Genomic DNA, 19365 nt, shown 5'->3' with positions numbered 1-19365 from the left:
TTTGAACTTTTTGAAAAACTTATTCTAAAAATTAATTCTTTTCACGGCGCCAATGCTATTGGGGCAGTGGCAACATGACAGAACGTTTTTTTTATCTTTTTGATAACTTATTTTGTAAATATTCTTTATTAAAAATAGGTCATTTTCAATTCTTTTTTAAATAAGTTCTCGGCGTCAATGATATTAGTGCACTCCCCTAGCCTCCCAACGGAAGCTGGTCACTGATGTGAAGGGGTTTGGCGCCAATGTTATTGGGGTCGAGGATCTATTTGTAAAAAAATTTCAAAGAACTTGTTTGTAATAAAAAAAATATTTACAATAGGTTCCCAGTGAGAATGTCATTGGTACTATCCCCATCGTATCAGTGACTTAACTTCCATGGATAAGCTAAGGGAAGGCGCCAATGTCATTTGCGACGTCATGTTGAACCACGACACCAATAACATTGAAAAGAATATGTTCTTGAAATAAGTTTTTCTATGAAATAACTTTTAAAAAAGATCTAAAATTTAAAAAATCCAGGTTGAACGTTCGTGATGACATGGCTTAACCAAATATCATCTTAACAGCGTTGACTTGACAAGTTGACAACCAATGATATGTGGACAAATATGATCAATGTTCGGGTTAGTGTATCCATTTTGAGAGATTGCTCAAAAACCACAACAAAATAAATTAATCCACCCACAAACTGGTCCGAAGATACTTTCTATTTGTCGATTGAATGATAGTTACTCCCTTAGTTATTTTGGATTTATTTTAAATCTTTGATCAAATTTATAGAAAACTATAATAACATTTTTAATAACATATATAACAATGGATTTAATGAAATTGATTTAGTGTTATAAGTATTGCTATGTTATTAAACTTGGTTAAACTTAAGACAAACTGTGGAGCAGGGAGTGATTAATTAAGCTACTCTATCTGTTTCAGGTTATAAAATGCTTTGACTTTAGATTAACTTTGTAGAAAAAAAGTAGTAACATTTTTAACCCAAGACAAATTTTTATTACGAAAATATATTTAATTATTGATTTGATAAAAACTAATTTAGTATTATAAATATTACTATATTTGTCTATAAACTTGATCAAACTTAAAACAATTTAACTTTAACCAAAATAAAAATGTCTTATAACCTGAAATAGAGAACAGTCAACAAATAATGATGAGAAACTACTTATAACTGCTGGTGTACTAAAAATAGCTTTTTTTTTTAACTTTCTCTTCTCTGACCAATAACGCAAACCTATTAATTTCCTCGTGTTAGTTAATGAATCATCACGCGCGCAGCTTCCCTAACAATCAAAGTTCCCGCGTCTTTTCCTCCCATCCTCTAGCTCATGCCGACCGAACCAGCTAGGACGGACAAGCTCCACAAATATATAGCTCACGCTCTCTCGTCCCCTCCATGCACGGCCTAGCTACCCACCCCCCACCCTACCTCTCCTCCGCCACCCGTCGCCGGCCGGCATCTCGCTCGGAGCCAGCGCGCCGCGGCGGCCGGAGCCCGGAGGGACAACGCAACGATCTCTCTCTAGCTAGAGCTAGAGCTATAGCTTAGCTCAGCTAATTATAATACATAGCTAGGAAGAATTAACAATTAATGGGGAAGCGCAGTGCGCCCCGGTACCCCGACGACGGCGGCGGCGGCGGCGGCGGGATTTGCTGCGTGCTGTGCTGGTGCTGCTGCTTCCTGTTCCTGATCGTCGCGGCGCTCGCCGGCGCGGCGGCGTACGCCCTGTTCCTGTACAAGCCCAAGGCGCCGTCCTACTCGGTGAGCAACATGTCGGTGTCGCAGTTCGACTTCAACTCCAACGACCTGACGCTCTACACCAAGCTGGTGGCCACCGTGCGGGCCGAGAACCCCAACGAGATGATCGGCATCATCTACGGCGACGGCTCCCGAACGGTCGTCTCCTACCGCGGCACGCCGCTGTGCTCCGGCCACCTCCCCACCTTCTACCAGGGGTTCAAGAACGTGACGGTGATGGAGATCTCCATGGAAGGGAGGCACGGCTTCGGGTCGGGGCTGCAGAGCGCGCTGGAGGAGAGCGAGAAGGAAGGGAACGTGCCGCTCGACGTGTTCGTCAGCGTGCCCGTGTCGCTGCGGTTCGGCTCGTTCGACGTCCGGGAGGTGAGGGTCAACGTGCACTGCGCGCTCGTCGTCGACAGCATCTCACCCAAGAAGAAGCCCACCATCAAGTCCGCCACCTACCAGGGCAACGTAGAGTTCTGATCCATTGCATGCATCGAACATCAATGCCTTCATTAATTTCATTTAATTGTTTGTTTTAATTTGTTATTAACTTTGCTGTTCAGTGGAGTTGGGGAGAAAGTATGTTTGTGATGTAAACACTGTAGTAAGAAATGGTTCCAAACTAAAATTCCTTTGGTTGAAGTTATATGCAGAATGCAGAGACATCTTTTGATCAGAAGGTGGTTGCTTTGGTGCTATAGTCTCTTTTCTTGAGACTAATTCCCGCTGACTGAAATTAACTTGTTATTTTTAACCGTTAGATCAGTTTTGAGATTCGTCCGTCGATTGAAGAAAGCGTTCTTTTTTAGTTAATTTGATCCATACCATTATAAATATGCCTATTCAGATAAATACCATTACAATTCGTAAGATTCATCTTATTCCTCCATCCTCCCCTCCTCTTTTTCCCCATCTCTCTCCACTATTTCTCAGCCTCCTCCCCACCAATCCATCACGTCAAGGCGCTGAAGAGCCCGATGCTGACGCAGGTGCTGGAGTGCTCCTTCAAGCTCGCTGTTGTCAGAGAGAGGCTGCCGACGCTGTGTTCGATCCATGGTGACGAGGCAGGTCAGCCTGGACTACGGCGACGTGCGCACCGCACTGGAGAGCCCCGAGCTGCAGCGGCAGCATGTCAACCACCGGTGCACGCCACCGCCAAGTGGCTGAAGTGGGAGGTGGAGGACGAGCTCGCTAGCGCCGAGCAGGACAATGGCATGATCTACTACATGGCGGTGCCAGTCGACGGAGTGACCGCTGAGCTGCTCGGGCTGCAGCAGCGGCTTGTCCGGTCCACCTCGCTGCAGAACATCCAGTAGCAAGGAACGCACGACAGCTAGCCGCCGTCATGCGCGTAGCTGAAGTGGTGGACATTGTAGTTGGGAGAGATGAATATGACGGATGGGTCCCACATGCAGATGGAGGAGAGGATGAAAAACGTGACGGCGATGATATGGTTCCAATTTTGTAAAATTTGAGTGACACGGTTACGAATAGACGAATTGCAATAATATTTGTCTGAATAAGCACATTTGCAATGACATAGATCAAATTAACCCTTTTTTCTAACCCTGAGATGAGTTCTGAGATGCTTAGATAGAGCTTCCAGATGCGTGTGCCGGTTGGAGAAGCCTCTTTTCAACCATTAGATGAGTTTTGAAATGTGTGCACCAGTTCGAGCAAAATTAGGCAACCTTTTTAATGCATCAGAGGAGTTTTGAGATGCCTAGATGAGCTCTGAGAGATTGAGATGCGTGTGCCGATCGGTGAAAAAACACTTGCGCAGGGCCAATGATCAAACACACGATGCGCCAGGTATTCGCGCATGCCTCCAGCACCGATCTACACTATTTTTTTCGAGTTACAATATGACCACATACGTATCTACATATGAATTACACAGCATAATTATTTTACTATCGTAACATAATTATTTACGTATATGATCTTTACGGTCGAAGATATACATCACTAACCTGACAACCTGCTTTAGAGGTTTGTCGTCTATTAAAATATTCATATAGGTCACCCTAAAATGACAAAAAAAACCTCTCAAGTGATAAGAGCAGGTACAATAACAGGCTATAAGCTAAGCTATAAACATATTTTAAAGAGATAAAAGAAAAGAGAGAAGAATAGCGGGCTACAAATCTGTACCCAGCACGGACTCTTAGACGTAATGTATGTATGACAAGAATAGTATAATAAGCAACTATTGTATAAATTAGCTATTACATTGGCTATCAATGATTTAGAGCTAGTAGTTAGCTATACTATTAAACTTACTCTAACGATGCAAATCTTCAGCGTGTTACCAATAAATCCCAAAATTTTCGAAAATACCGGTGGGTCCGGATGACAGTTTACCTCCGATTTAAAAGCGCCGCATCGCCCCGTGCGTCCGCCTCCACTTCGCCGTCACCCCCCCCCCCCACCCCGGCGCGCGCGCGATGGCGTCGTCCTCCCAGTCGCCGGCGCCGGCGTTTCCGGCCGTGCCGCTCGCCAGTATCGTGTCGCTCCTCGCCGCGCCGCGCCGCTTCGCGGGGCCGCCAAGTCGCTGCTCGCCTCTCCCTCATCAAGCCCCGCTTGCTCGCTGACCTGGCCGCCGCCTCCTCCACCGGCGCGCCGCCGCACCGCACGCCGTCACCGCCTTCTACGACATGCTCTTCCGCGCCTACGCGGACTCGGGCGCCCCGACTCGATCGCACGGGCACGGCCGAGGCCTTGGAGCTAACCATACCCCGCGCCTCGGCGGCCTTGATCCCCACTCCCTCACCTCCTCTCCCTCCGACGAACAGGCCATCTCGACGCCGCCGCCGACCTCCTCAAACTGGCTGCCACTTCTTGTCCCGGCTCCGTCACGCTTCTTCTCCGCGTCTATTGTCGTCGACGGATTCTGCAAGTCCGGCCACGTCACCTACGCCCTCCACCTGCTCGACGAAATGACAAGCTTAATGCGCTATGCTATAACTCGCTGCTCGATACACACGCGCTAGGAAGAACACGGTCAGGTAGCGGAGGTGCTGGAGTTAATGGGAAATCAAGGCATTGAGCCCACAGTTGGGACGTACAAAATCCTCGTCGATGCTTCATTGGCGGCTAGAGATATCAGCAAAGTACGGTGGACAAGGCTCTTGCGGAAAAGATGGTCATGGTCTCATGGAGAAGATGTGCCTCGAGCTGGATGTGTATACGGTATACATACAATATGGTAGGGCAGATAGGATGCATGAGGCTGAGAACCTATTGCATATCATGATTGAGAATGGTGTCAGACCAAACAATGTAAGGTGCACTACGTTGATCAGCATCCGTTGCAATGAAGGTGGCATGGTCGAGGCAAGAAGGCTGTTTCAAGAGATGGCAGGAAATGGAGCAAAATCAAGTCTGGTAACCTACAATGTTATGATTGATGGTACATCAAGAAGGGGAGCACATGCGAGGCTGAAAGGTTCAGAAAGGAGATGGAGAAGATCTTATGCAGCGGTAGTTCATTGGCAGTGTGTCAGTGGGAAGATGGATGTGCCACTGGGGCTTTTTGAACTTTGAAAAGATGAAGCAGAGGGGTTTCAGATCCAACGTGTGGCATATACAGCTCTGATATCCGGCCTAACCAAGGAAAGGAGATCAGAGGAGGCATTCCAGTTGTATGACAATATGCTGGGAGATGGATTGAACCCAGATGACACTCGCTGTATTCTGCTCTTGCAGGGAGTAGTTCTTTTTCTCACCAGGCCGGCAAAAGCTGGCCAAAGTTTAAGTTTATTAAGAGAGGGGTGAACTTGTAGGGAGTCTTCACTCGGAATAAAGAAAAAAAGGAATCATGAACAAACTAACTTCTGTTGGGCAGCAGTGTAAGTTGTACCAGCCGAAATGCATTCCAGCATGAAGTCTATGGGTGTGTTTGGTTGCTCGTATGTCCTCAGCCTGGCTAGGGTAATGCAATTGACTGTGTTTGGTTGTTTGCATGGGTTGATCCTGGATGATATGAGATGCTGTTTGGTTGGTTGTATGACAGGATGCTGTACACTAGAGATGGTGTTTGGTTTGTTGGTTGGACCTTGGGTTTGAGTGACCTCTTGTTACCTATGGTAAAGTTACCTCTTGTTTGAGTGATCTCTCAGCAGAAACGCAGCTGGAGAGCCAAATGCAGGAGTGCTTATAAATGGATTGTTCAATGCTCAGTTTGTTACTTAACCATCTAGATTCTACATGATTTGATTCAGAGCATGTGGCTGTGCAGAGTTCGTTTCAGAATACAGAGTACATGGAATTGTTACAACTCAAGCAATTGGTTCACTATTGCAAACATATATTTTTGTTTGCACAACAATACTTCAGTTTGCTGGTAATGATATACATAGACTAACTGAGTAGTGACTACTTTTGGTCATTATTTATTGTATGAAGTGGAAAACCATTGTTCTGAGTATGGTGACCTTAAATTTGTCCATGCTGTTATAAACTGTGCAGGGGATTGTAGTTCCTTTTTCAGAATATTTGTGATGGTAATAATACCACATGGCAATACTTTCCGATGATTTATTCAGGAGATCGGGTGAGATACATCGGTTCTCTACAAGCCTACAATCAACAGGAATTATCCTTGGGGGACAAAGGTCGGTGCATGTATTAAGCTTGGTTTTCTAATGTTATTTGTTGAATTCTTAAATTCATGTACCTCAATATGTGAAGCAGTTTTCATCTCTGTGTTCACTTAAAAGTTAAAAGTACATTTTGTGGTATGATAGTACCAAGGGTGAGGAATTTTGAGAGACAAATTACTACTGTAATGCCAATCTGGAAAACATTTGCATCGCAGTAAGTTATGTCTGGCATAGACATAAGCTTACTTTCAAAAATATTCAACTGATGTCACTGTTTGGAACGCATGAGTCTCTTAAGAATATCGTAGGAATTTGTACACACCAGACAGGATGTCATATTTTTAATTCTTGTAGGATTTTTGTATTCCAAACACATCCAAGAAAGCAGATCTCATCTAGTAATCATGGTAATAACTAGCTCCATTTTCTTATGAACATGGCATGTGATATTTTCTCAAACTTATTGTATATACTAGTATTGTACTTAGGTTCTATAACGATTGTCTGATGGTGTAGATTTTCTTACTGAACAAACTGCCCTGATTGGTTTGAATTTCTGATTGTCAATCTGACATGTGATGGTGTGCAGGTTTTCTGAACTATATGTATTTTATTTATGAATTATCTGTTTCTATGCCTTCTTTTTACAAACAACCTCTTAATGTTACCATTTGCATCTTTTACTTGCAATCACCTCTGGGTCTTTTTCCTTTTATTAAAACAATCTTTTGGTGTCATCATCTGCATCCTCTGAGTGGTTTCTTCCAAATGATACAATCTGCAGAGTTCCAGATTATAGTTCACAAGTGAAGTGAGGCTTCCTTTTGAAGAAAATGAATCCTTGAAAGTTGGGAGTCAGATTTGATAAGAAGATTTCTGGTGGCAGTGGCATTGATCTTGGAGGTAATTGTGAGGTTGACCCTGGTTTCTTCTGTCCAGGTGAGCCTCTTTGCTCTGTCTCCTTAAATAATTTAAAACTATATCATTCATAGATTCTGTAATATGGCATTTATTGCTAATTCAACATAAGGTAAATTTGTAATCACTTGTTTATGTCTCTTCATATCTCGAGTTGATTCTCTTTGCCTCGATGGTCCAGGATGGGAAGATAGAGCCAAACATCCCTCTGATGTAATTCAAGGTGTGTACAATCCTTTTGTCACGTGCAGGGATTATTTGGGGGTGAAGGGGAATATATTAGATTATAATAGAAGGAAGTAACAGGAATGGCCCTGGACCTCAACAGCGTGACAGAGTCTAGATCAACGCCGTGCCGGAGAGACAGGCTATGGGTACTCCGATAATCTTGATCGAATCCTGACCTGACCCTCCTTATATAGATGAACTCCATAACCTAATCCCATCCTAATTAACTCTATCCAACTAATCTACTCTATCCTAACAAACACTATCCAACTAAAGCTACGTACTTACCGCGAGGGGGCCATCCCCTAGGGAATCCGTTACTCTCAGGCCCATGACATCTTTTGTGTTATGTACTTTGTCCTGTTCCAATTCTTGTCTTTTACTTACTGGGTTCTTTCTACAGTTTGCTTCTGAAGAAAGTCAGCATGGCCCTCTGATACAGTCAAACAACAGTTTCTTTTTTATTTCAAAATGCCCATACAACCAAGCAATATTCAATCTCACCTTCGAGGTGCACTTTTTTAGTTTTATTGAAGCACCTTGCAAATTGAAGTTTGTGTCATTAAGCTATATTCCTGAAGTAAGTAATAATTGCTTGCAAAAATATGGATTATGATATTTGTCAACTGTATGATATGGAACGTGTTTTAACTTAAATTTCTTTATCTTAGGAAATAATATTTTTGAAGGAGGTTCACCTGCTGGCTTTAAACTTGTCGTTTTCTCTGAACTGCTGGATGTGGAGTAAAACCACTGGTGACCAATTTGAATGCTGAGAAGGGAAAATGTTTTCATCCCTCGAGGGGATATGCCGAGAAAGATAGTGAACCATTTCTAAGTAAGCATATACCGAGATTCTTGATAGAAACACCTTTTGTACTGTTATCCTAGTATTTTGATGGTGATTTGGTGGCAGTAATAATGACAAATAACAGACTCTACATTCTATCCTGATGTAAGGTGTTTACCATACATCAGTTTATATACTTGTACCATACTACCACTAAGGCAGTAATTCATAGAGTTTGTTTGAGGAACCTTCTCTAGCTTCTGTGCGGTTAATACATTATATTCCCTCCATCGCTGTATCACGCCGTTGACATTTCATATGCCGTTTGACCATTTGTCTTATTAAAAAATTATATAAATATCATTTATTTTGTTGTGACTTGTTTTATCATAAAAGAAACTATAATCTTGATTTATACTTTTACATATTTATACTAAATTTTTTAATAAGATGAATGGTCAAATGTTATAAAAAAATCAACGGCGTCATACATTTTGGGATGGAAGGAGTAATTTTTTGGTTTGTTGGTATGCATAATGTAGAAATTTGTAAATTGCGGTGCTTAGCACGTGTTGCTTTGGCTTGGGACCCTGTATCAGGTCTGCACATTATTCCAAATAGTTACTTCAAGACTCTAGTGGTTGACTCATCGCCTGCCTTTTGGGATTCGACATCAAGGGATTGAAAGAACTACTGTGCTTGTCCTGGTAAGTTTATCTGCTGTGATATTATGTTTTTGACATGAATGTAATATTAGTAGTGACTAATGAGTAGTTAGACTGCAAAATATAAATTATGGAACACCCTAATTTCTTGTACTAACACGTAAGGCATTAGCCATTTATTATCCCAGCTTCTCTTTTTGTAACTTATAAATTGTCATCTTGATATTTTGCATACTGTTTTAATCCCAGCATATTATGACTTTATTATCTGCCATGCACGGATGTACCACCTGCCATAGCCACCTCCCAGCAGCATATGCTGCTCCCACTCCCACGTGTACCAACAAGTTGTCCTGCTTGAGTTGCTGACGGTCTCACTATGTAGTTTTCAATGCACTCACCTAGTTTCTAAGCTACCATTCTTCATGTTTGGTGCTTGCAGTATTGGTAACCCAATTATTGTTGCCAGTTACTAAAGTCACTAAAGTCCACCAGCTGTGAACATATCAGCCGACACATAATAAGCTTCTCTCCAAAATTCAGAATTTAAGAAATTTGGGGTGTCCATTTGCACGGTATCCATTTTACAAGTGTCACTAAACTATCCATGAAATTTTTTTATCTACTGCTAGAAAAACTAAAATACTAATTTCTCAACTGTATACTTACTATATAAGGTGTCTTCCTATTATTGTATGCTGATTCCTGCATTGCTCGTACGAAGTGATTCTTCATGTTTCACTTAGTGCTGCAGGAAGCAGATCCTTTTTGCTGTACCCTGTACTCGTCACAGATAATCTTGTTGTGCATGCATCATAATTATAGGCCGTATCCTTATTGCTCAATTTGGATTTGAGGATGGTATTGTTATGTGAAATATCATCTTATTTACACGAATCGCTTGGCCAGATAACTTATTAAACTGTATTTTTTACATTTTGCAGATTGTTGGTTTCATGATTGCTGTAATATTTTTTTGGCCTGATGCGGATACATGATTTTTCTGCGCCATCTATTTTGTCAGCTTCAGAGTCTAATCTGAGGCTGCCAGGAGCATTCATGTTCCTTTGCTTCATACCAGTGCCTTCCTATTCTTCACCAGAGAGCAAAATCCTCGATTTGAAACCTTCCTGATTGTTACCATGATGTGCTACATGGTTGCTAATGGTTTCACAATATGATTGATACTAAGTTCAAAATTGATTTTTTATGTTGCTGCGATTCAAATGTCTTCATGAAGACACGGTTAATACACACCAAATACTGCTTTTATTAATTCAGTAAGTAATGTTTTTATGTTTATCTTTGCGATGGAGATGTTCATTTGACCTTTATTTCGAGTATGCTCAGCATCATTTTTTGGCACTTTTGTGCAACGTGCGAACTCGTATCCTGGATTAGTATTGCAATCTTACTGATTTACTATCTTTTTTTTTCAGTTAAATATTTCCTCCATCTCAAAATAAATGAAAAATTTACCACTTATATACGTGCTAAATTATGAGGGAAGGTAAATGTTACGCCCAGAAATTTAGCCCAAATTTCCAGACTATTTTGTATATTAAATCCCTGTCCAGAAATCAGCCAGGGTACACAAAACAATAAATTAATATACAGATCCAAATGTAAATAAAACGTAAATACTTACAGAAGAAATAATTAGTCCTCACACCGAAACGAAAGCAGTAGCAGCGGAAAAAGGCGATCCTAGTGGGGCTTTAGCTCCACTCCACAAGCAAAACTTAACTGGGGTCTGAGCCTTGGTCCTCTAACTTCGTCTCCACGAGCAAAACTCAACTGAGGTCTGAGCTTTAGTCCTCTAACTTCGTTTTCAGCTCAGAAGCACTACACTTCTGAAAAAGGGAAAATAATAGCAAGGCTGAGTACAACCACTGTACTCAGCAAGCCATACCAATGATGCAAATGTACAAGGGGATACAAGGACGACTTGTGGCTATTTGCATAAAGGCAGCTGTAAAGCATTTTATTGAGCAAAACAGTAAAACTGTTGAGTAATTAAGGTAATATTAAATCTCCACTAATCAACGCTACACCATGTTGAACAGGCTCAACCATCCCACCTGAACTATCCAGTGCATTGCATTGAGTCGATTTATTAGGGGTGAGACTAATCACGGTGATTTTGATCGATCGCCCATAATCGCAGGCACGGCTATTCGAATAGTTTTACTCTAGCCAAAGGTGCACAACTGTACCCATAAGACACAATCCACCGGCATGTCACCGCATCAGGCCTGACACGTCACCATGTCGAGTGATTGTGACAAGACCCTTCATATAACTCCCCCTGACCAAGTACACCACACCTCAGGTTTCGCTCCCACTCCTCAACAGGCAGCGGGCAGCCTCCCTCGTGCCTAGGCGAATGTCATAGCCTGATTTTTCGTTTCAGGATTTATAAATTATTTAATAAATTATCATTATAATTTATATTAAATGTTCATTAATTTACAAGTGAAGTTAAATGTGGGAAATAAAATTTCCTAAATATAAAGCATGGCTCGATTTAATTTTTTATTAAATTCTCTATGGTTAATTATACTCTCTGAAATTTTCTCGGATTTTTCAGAGCTCAATTACTAATTTTAATAATACAAAGAACATTTTAGCAATTATTTAAACAATAAGTTAATCATTAAATGGTCTGCTTATAATTTTTTTAAATACTTATAGTGTTCAAGTATTTTCAGGAGTTTTCTTGGAATTAATCTCGTGAAATTCATAACTAAATCATATGAAGTCGGAATGAGGCCGTTCAAGCCTCCAAATTCATATAAAATCATGATCACTTTTTATGTACTGTTTATTTGGTTCTTATTAGTCTTTTTCTTTGTTTTGCGTTTTAGTTTCTCGTTTCCATCGTTTCGGGGGTACGTGTGTGTGTTGGAAGTGTTCCAGAAGATTAATTGAAGACCGATTATTGCAAGGCAAGTCACACAGATCCCAAACACAATCCCTTTGAGCATGTTGATCCTATATTTAAATTCTCTATTTATTTCAACTGTGCATTTATTTTCGAATGCCATCGGGTGGTGTGAACTTATACCTTTGTTATGGCCAATTTGCATTGATTACTCTATTCCTTGATACCTTGGGTTATTATGATTTGACTAGTTGAGCAAGTATTGGTTTGACTAGATATTAATATAATTGCTTAGCCATGCTTAGAAACACTAGCACACAATTGGGATGATTAATGTTTCACTATTACCTAAAGATGGATATTTAATGGTAGCTCACGATGGTCAATCGTGATTGGATAATTAATAGTCAACTAAAACTTGATTAATGGTGGGTTGTGAGCACACGGTTGGAAGTTTGGATTGTTGTGCTCATGACAATTAAGGATCGGTTCATGAGCTACTGTTGTGAGATATTAACCGTACTAACCACAAGTCAGCATGGGCAACGGCTGGATACTTTGTGTAGCAAGGCTCATTGTGGGGAGCCAGACTGTGAAGCGGTGAGAAGTCCGTGGGGGTCGCTGGGGAGTCCATACCTCTGGTTTTTGAGGGGGTGACTACAATCCAGGAAAGGTGCGCCGCTTTTAGTTGAGTTATGCGAGGGGTCTTGTCACAACTACACAAATGGTGACATGTTCAGCATGGGCACATGGTGATATGGTGACATATTGTGGAGTTGTGTCTTGTGGGTAAATTTGTACACCTCTGGCCAGAGTAAAACTATTCGAATAGCCATGCCCGCGGTCATAGGCGGGTTGAGCAATGTTTTTCGTGATTAGTCTCACGCTACTCATTAATGATAATAATGTGACAATTAATTTGACTCCTAGTTTGGAATGACAAATTCCTGGTTTGGGGGTTTGATATGTACGACCGGGGTTGGTTGTTCAGGTTTGGTTGGGGCTGTGCAGCATTGGGGTGCTGTTCAGTGTTGATTAATATTGATGATTAATTACTCTACTGTTTTACTACTCTTAAATGTTTGCTAAATGCTGCTTTTGCAAATGAGCCTATATTATGCCATCCTTTGGTATCCTTGTACACTTGCATATTTGCTGTGTGGTTTGCGAAGTATTCCATGTACTCACCTTGCAATAATCAATCAAACCTCAGTTGAAGAAAAAGGATCCATAAGGAGAAGACGGTTGACTTATACCCTAGTTGAGCTGCCTGTGGGAGTGTAGCCGGAGCTTCGCTAGACCGTAATTCCGCTGCTGTTTTTCTTTTCTTTTGTAAGTATGTAACGTTATTATTATGATGGATTTGTATATTAAATTGTCAGTTTGTGTACCTCGGCTGATTCCTGGATGAGGGTTTTATGCATAAACAAGTTCGGAAATTATTTGTGAATTTCTGGGCGTGACAAGTTGGTATAAGAGCCATCTTGACTGCAGGATAAGCTAAATGGTCAAACCTTAAGGACAAATTTTCGAAAAACATTATTTGTGAAAATTTTCCTTTCTTCCTTCTCTAGAATTCTTTGGAAATCATTTTATTCTCTCCCCTTTCCTCCTTCAACTTGAGTAGTTGTTAAACTTGATGGAGAAACTCGAAGACGTCGATGTGGTCTACTTATGGAAGTCAAGTGGATCAAGGAATAAGAAGATGATGGTTGAATTGAAGTGCCAAGTTTTTGTGATGGGATGAAGTTTGGATCTGACCCTAGAACCTAAACCACCAAGGGACTTTGCAGAATAGTTAGTAGGGTAGAATGTTTGTTGCTTGCTTGTGTGTAGGTATGGTTGCATTTCCATCATTGATGTAGTTCAGTGATGAGCGTGTAACTATACTAGGTTGCTTGTTTAATCAACTTAAACAATATAATGGTCTACACATGTCACGCCCAGAAATTTAGCCCAAATTTCCAGACTATTTTGTGTATTAAATCCCTGTCCAGGACCAGCCAAGGTACACAAAACGACAAGTAATATACAGTTCCAAACGTAAATAAAGCGTAAAATACTTACAGAAGATCGGCACTTAGTCCTCACACCGAAACAAAAGCAGCAGCAGCGGAAAAAGGCGATCCTAGAGGGCTTCAGCTCCACTCCATAGGCAAAACTCAACTGGGGTCTGAGCCTTGGTCTTCTAACTTCGTCTTCAGTTCAGAAGCACTACACTTCTGAAAAGGGGGAATAATAGCAAGGCTGAGTACAACCACCGTACTTAGCAAGCCACACCAACGATGCAGACGTGCAAGGGGATACAAGGATGGTTTGTGGCTATTTGCATAAAGGCGGTTGTAAAACATTTTATTGAGAAAAACAGTAAAACTGTTGAGTAATTAAAGTAACATTAAATCTCCACTGATCAACGCTACACTACGTTGAACAGGCCCAACCAACCCACCTGAACTACAGTGTATTGGGTCGATTTATTAAGTGTGAGACTAATCACGGTGAATCTGGTCGACCGCCCATAACCGCGGGCACGGCTATTCGAATAGTTTTACTCTGATCAGAGGTGTACAACTGTACCCACAAGATACAGCCCCACGACACGTTTCCGTACGCCGACATGCCACCATGACATACCGGAAAGAGGCCGTGACAGGACCCTTCACATACCCCCCTCTAACCGATCGCACCACACCTTAGGGTTCGCCCCCGTCCCCAGCAGGCAACGGGCAGCCCCCCTTTCGTGCCGCGGTGAATCCGGAAGCCGATCAACCGGACACCCCGGCCGACCCAACTCCATCACGCCCACCCTCGCCTGGGTACGTCGGCTAGAGAAAAGCTACACTATAAGCCCAGCCGTTGCCCACGCTGGCTTGTGGTAAGTACGATAAGTTCTTCCAGGGCATCCGCGAACCGGTCCTTAATTGCCATGGGTGCGACTAGCAAAACCACGCACCCACAGCCCACCATTCAGTTGCCTTTTATTTGGATAATTACGACCATAAAGCATGGCCAGATGTCTCGAGCACGCAGCTCATTCTGATACTAAAAAGGTCTAATACTGTAATTATCCCATCAACTGAGCTAGTGGTAATTAAGCATGGCTAAGCATACAGTTCTAGCTAGGTCACATAAGTAACATGAGCTAGTCGATTTATTACCCAAACTTGACAAAGGACAGATATCAAGTAAACATGGCACAAGCGAGCAGATAGGTAAAACCCTGACCCCATGTAATTAGCAAAACATGCATATTTATTTGCAAACAGTAAAACATTTGTAAATTGGGATCAACATGCTCAAGGGGAATGTGTGACTTGCCTTGCTTCTTCAAAACGATCTTCCGAACTCTTTTCCTCGCGACCGCGGACTTCCGAAACGACGGATTCTACATGCTGGCGCGCAAAATGAGGAAAAACTCTAATAAAAACCAAGAAAACAATACATAAAAACTAAACAAACATGTAGAGCTCAATTTTAGATGAATTTTGCAAGTTGAATGGCTCAATTCGGAGTTCGAATGAATTAGGTATGAATTTTAGAAGTTTTAAGCCATTTAAATGAATTTCTAGAATTAAACTCGATTTATTGCGCAATTATTATTTATTTTTACAAAGGAAATGGACCTCGCTGACGTCAGCAAGGGGTGAGGCGCGGATCACGTCCACAAAGGGGGCGGGCCCCACACGTCAGCGGCACGGCCCACCGTGGACCGAGTCCACGGTGGCGATCGGCCACGCGGCCGCGCACCCGACGGTCCAGATCGGCCAAGGCCGATCGGACGGCTGGGGACGGCCGGGCGGCGCGGCCTGGCCAGCGCGCACACAAGGCTGGCGGCGGCGGCGGCCGGGACCAAAGCGACGGCGGCACACGGGCCGGGCGGCGCAGGGAGCGGCGGCACGCAGCGCGGGAAGCGGCGAGAGGAAACGGGGGCAGTGAGGGAGAGGGAGGTGGCGGAGCTCACCGAGGGGCACGGCGATGGCGAGAGCAGCCGGCGGAGGGAGGCGGCGGCGCTCCATAGGTTGACAATGAGGAGGGGCTCCCGGCGGCGGAAGGCGGCGACCGGGCGGCGGACGGGGAAGAGCGGGACGCGGCGGCAGCCGGGGTGATGGCGAACGGCGACCGGAGACGGAAAAAAAATGGCCGGTAGGGTGGTGTGGTGGGGAGGTGGTTCTGGTGGTGGAGGGGAAAAAGGGATGGGCGGCCAGGCTTGCCCTTGCGGTGGTGGATCTAACCGAGGCAGTGGCGCGGCTTGAGGTGGTTGAGGATGGCGGCTAGAGGCGGCCGGAGGCGGTAGGCGGTGGTGCACGAGGCGGCGGTGTTCCGGAGGTGGAGAGGGGAAATAGAGTAGAGGCCGGGCTGCGGCACGGCGCCGCGAAGCCGACGGTGGTGGCGGATTGGCGCGGCGGTGGGTGGAGCAGCGGTGGCGGGCGGCCAGAGCTCGCCGGAAAGCGGCGGTGCGCGGGAGCGGCGTGGGGAGGGGGAGAGAGAGCGCGGCTGGCTCGGGTGAGGAGGGGAAAAGAGAGAGGATGCTCCGGGGTTCGTTTTTATAGGGTCGGAGCGGCAGAAACGGGGCCGAGAGGGGCGGCAACCAGCGGGGAAGTGGGGCGCCGATGGGGGGTGGTGGTGGCTCGGTCGGCGCCGGTTTTTGTGGGACGAGCGGGGAAAATGGTGGAGGACGTGGAGGGGATCGTGCCCACGTCGTTGGATGCGAGCTCGGGTGCGGGAGGGCGCCGGATTTTGCGGCGACGTGGGCGGCAATGGCGGTTGGGGTTGGCCGGCGAGAGGTAGGAGGAGGAGCTGACAGGTGGGGCCCACGGTCCCACCTGTCGGCCGGATGGAGAGAGAGGAGGGAAACCGGGGGACGTAAAGTAGACTTTCGCAAGGCGCGGGCCGGCCGAGAGAGGGAGGAGGCGCGCGGCCCACGAGAGTGGAGGGGAAGGCTTGGGCCAAGCCCAAAAGGGAGGGGAGGGGATTTTATTTGTTTTCTTTTTTTTAATTGATTAAATGAACTTTGTGCTATTAAAATTATTTCTTGAGCTCCGAAAATTCACAGGAAATTTCAGAGAGTATTTTAGGGCAAAAGAATATTGCAAAATATTCCCGGCCAATGATTTTTAAGGGAAAATTTTAATTCTCCCATTAATTCACTCGAATAAATTGCTTTAACTTTTAATATAATTTCTTGAAATGCATTATTAAATGATTTTAAAACCCGAACGAAAATCGGGGCGTTACAACACACACTAGATCAATGGCAACCTGGTTAACGTCTTTGTCTTTAGTATAACCACTCTCCTTCTATCTTCTCTAATTTGCAACAGATGGTGAACCCTCGTGCCAGTGGAAGTGGAAACAATAACAATGAAGATAACCCAACCCTTGCTCAAGTGCTGGCTCAACAAACCCAACTGATCAACCTGTTAGTGCAACAAGTGCAGAACTAACAAGGGAACAACAATGCCAATGCTCCACCGCCACCTCCTCCACCGCTGCAGAACAAGCTAGCTTATTTTCTTCGTGTGAAGCCTCCAACTTTTTCTAGCACTACTAACCCAGTGGAAGCAGGTGACTGGCTGCACACTGTCGAGAAGAAGTTGGAACTGCTCCAATGCACTAATTAGGAGAAAGTCGTGTTCGCTTCACATCAGTTTCAAGGACCTGCTTCAGAATGGTGGGATCACTTCCGGATGAACAGAGCAGAAGGACAACCAATCACTTGGGTCGAGTTCACTGAAGCATTCAAGAAAACACACATACCTGCAGGAGTGGTTGCTTTGAAGAAGCGTGAGTTCAGGACACTTAAGCAAAAGGATCGTACCGTGACAGAGTACCTTCATGAATTCAGCCGTCTAGCTCGTTATGCTCCAGAAGATGGGCGTACTGACGAAGAAAGGCAGGAGAAGTTCTTGGAAGGCCTAAAGGTTGAGCTGCCAATTATGTTAATCTCTCATGACTATGCTGATTTTCAGGAGCTGGTTGACAAAGCAATTCGACTGGAAGATAAGAAGAACAAGATGGACAACCGTAAGAAAAGAATGATTGTTTTCAAGGAGGCACAGGATAGTAGCCAGAGGCAGTGTATGAAGCCACTCCAAAATGTTGAATCGGCTTCGACATCTCAAGATCAGTCGCAACAGTTCAACACCAGTGGTGAGATCAACTCAGAGACTAATGCAAGCAATGAAGTTAACATTGAGCAAGCTATTCAATCAGTGCCAGATCAGCAGGATTAGTCTCGAGAAGACAACAATAGAAGGGAGCAACGGGTATGTTTCAACTGTTATGAGCCAGGTCACTTTGCAAGAAAGTGTTCGAAGCCGAAGCTTCAGCAGACACAAGGTCAAGTCAACAACATCATCATCACATGAGCAAATGTTGTGCCAGTTGCGTCTTCAAGGAATACAACTCAGCAACCAGTTTCAAAGCAGCAGTGGTAATTAAGCATGGCTAAGCATATAGTTCTAGCTGGGTCAACATAGGTAATACAAGCTAGGCAATTTATCACCCACGGTTGACAAAGGACATACTCAAGTAAACATGGCACAAGCGAGCAGATAGGTAATACCCCCCTGATCCCATGTAATTAGCAAAACATGCAATTTTATTTGCAAACGATAAAACATTTGTAAATTAGGCTCAAAATGCCCAAGGGGAATGTGTGACTTGCCTTGCTTCTTCACTTGGATCTTCTAAATTCTTTTCCTCGCGACCACGGACTTCCGAAACGACGGATTCTACACGCTGGCACTCAAAATGAGGCAAAAACTAATAAAAACCAAATAAACAGTACATAAAAATTAAACAAACATGTAGAGCTCAATTTTAGATGAATTTTGCAAGTTGAATGGTCCAATTTGGAGTTTGTATGAATTAGATATGAATTTTAGAAGTTTTGAGCCATTTAAATGGATTTCTAGAATTATTATTGATTTATTGCGTAATTATTAATTATTTTTGGCATCAACCGAGGGGGAGAGGTGGCGCTGACAAGTAGGCCCTACTTGTCGGTGACTCACGAGAGGAGGGCGCACGGTGGAGCGAGTCTACCCGTGCACTGCCCACAGGCGCACCACGTGGCAGCCATGACGGACGGGGAGGGCGAAGTGGCACCGACGTGGCGCCACGGTGGCATCCACACTGGGCGGCACCGGAAGGCCACGCGGGCGGCCCGGATAGAGACTGGGGCCGATCCGACAGCCCAGATCGGCCGCGCGGCAGGGAAGGCGGCAGCCGGCTGTCTGGCACAACCGGCAGCGGCGCGCGGCGGCGGCGACTCGGCCGGACGACCACCGGCGACGGCGGCGCGTCACGAGCAAGCCCGGGAGGCGGCCGGTGAAGGGGTTGAATGGGGGTGAGGTAGGGGAGGGAGTCCTCACCGTGCTCGTGTAACGGCGAGAAGGCGACAGGAAAGCGGCAGCGGGCTCCTCGGGGAGGCACGACAACGGCGGTCCAGCGGTGTTCCGCGAGCGGGAAACGGCGGCCGACGGTCGGAGGGACCTAAGGGAGATAATGGA

The 19365-nt window shown here is 44.5% G+C and overlaps 1 protein-coding gene and 1 pseudogene across 1 annotated transcript; both read left to right on the top strand.

Annotated features, from left to right (window-relative positions):
* The first annotated feature begins 1414 nt into the window (after nt 1-1414).
* LOC4346564 (NDR1/HIN1-like protein 6) lies at nt 1415-2438 on the top strand. Its single transcript, XM_015755977.2, has one exon. The coding sequence runs from the start codon at nt 1610-1612 to the stop codon at nt 2240-2242; it is 633 nt and encodes a 210-aa protein (XP_015611463.1). The 5' UTR covers nt 1415-1609; the 3' UTR covers nt 2243-2438.
* A 1771-nt stretch (nt 2439-4209) lies between these two features.
* LOC107278671 (pentatricopeptide repeat-containing protein At2g32630-like) lies at nt 4210-8558 on the top strand (annotated as a pseudogene).
* The last annotated feature ends 10807 nt before the right edge of the window (nt 8559-19365 follow it).

This window comes from Oryza sativa, chromosome 9 (genome assembly GCF_034140825.1).
Source record: "Oryza sativa Japonica Group chromosome 9, ASM3414082v1".
NCBI classification, from domain to species: Eukaryota; Viridiplantae; Streptophyta; class Magnoliopsida; order Poales; family Poaceae; genus Oryza; species Oryza sativa.
This window is presented reverse-complemented; position numbering and strand designations above follow the sequence as displayed.

Coding starts and splice junctions, on each gene's coding strand:
- LOC4346564 (XM_015755977.2), top strand. CDS start 1,610: ATGGGGAAGCGCAGTGCGCCCCGGTACCCCGACGACGGCGGCGGCGGC.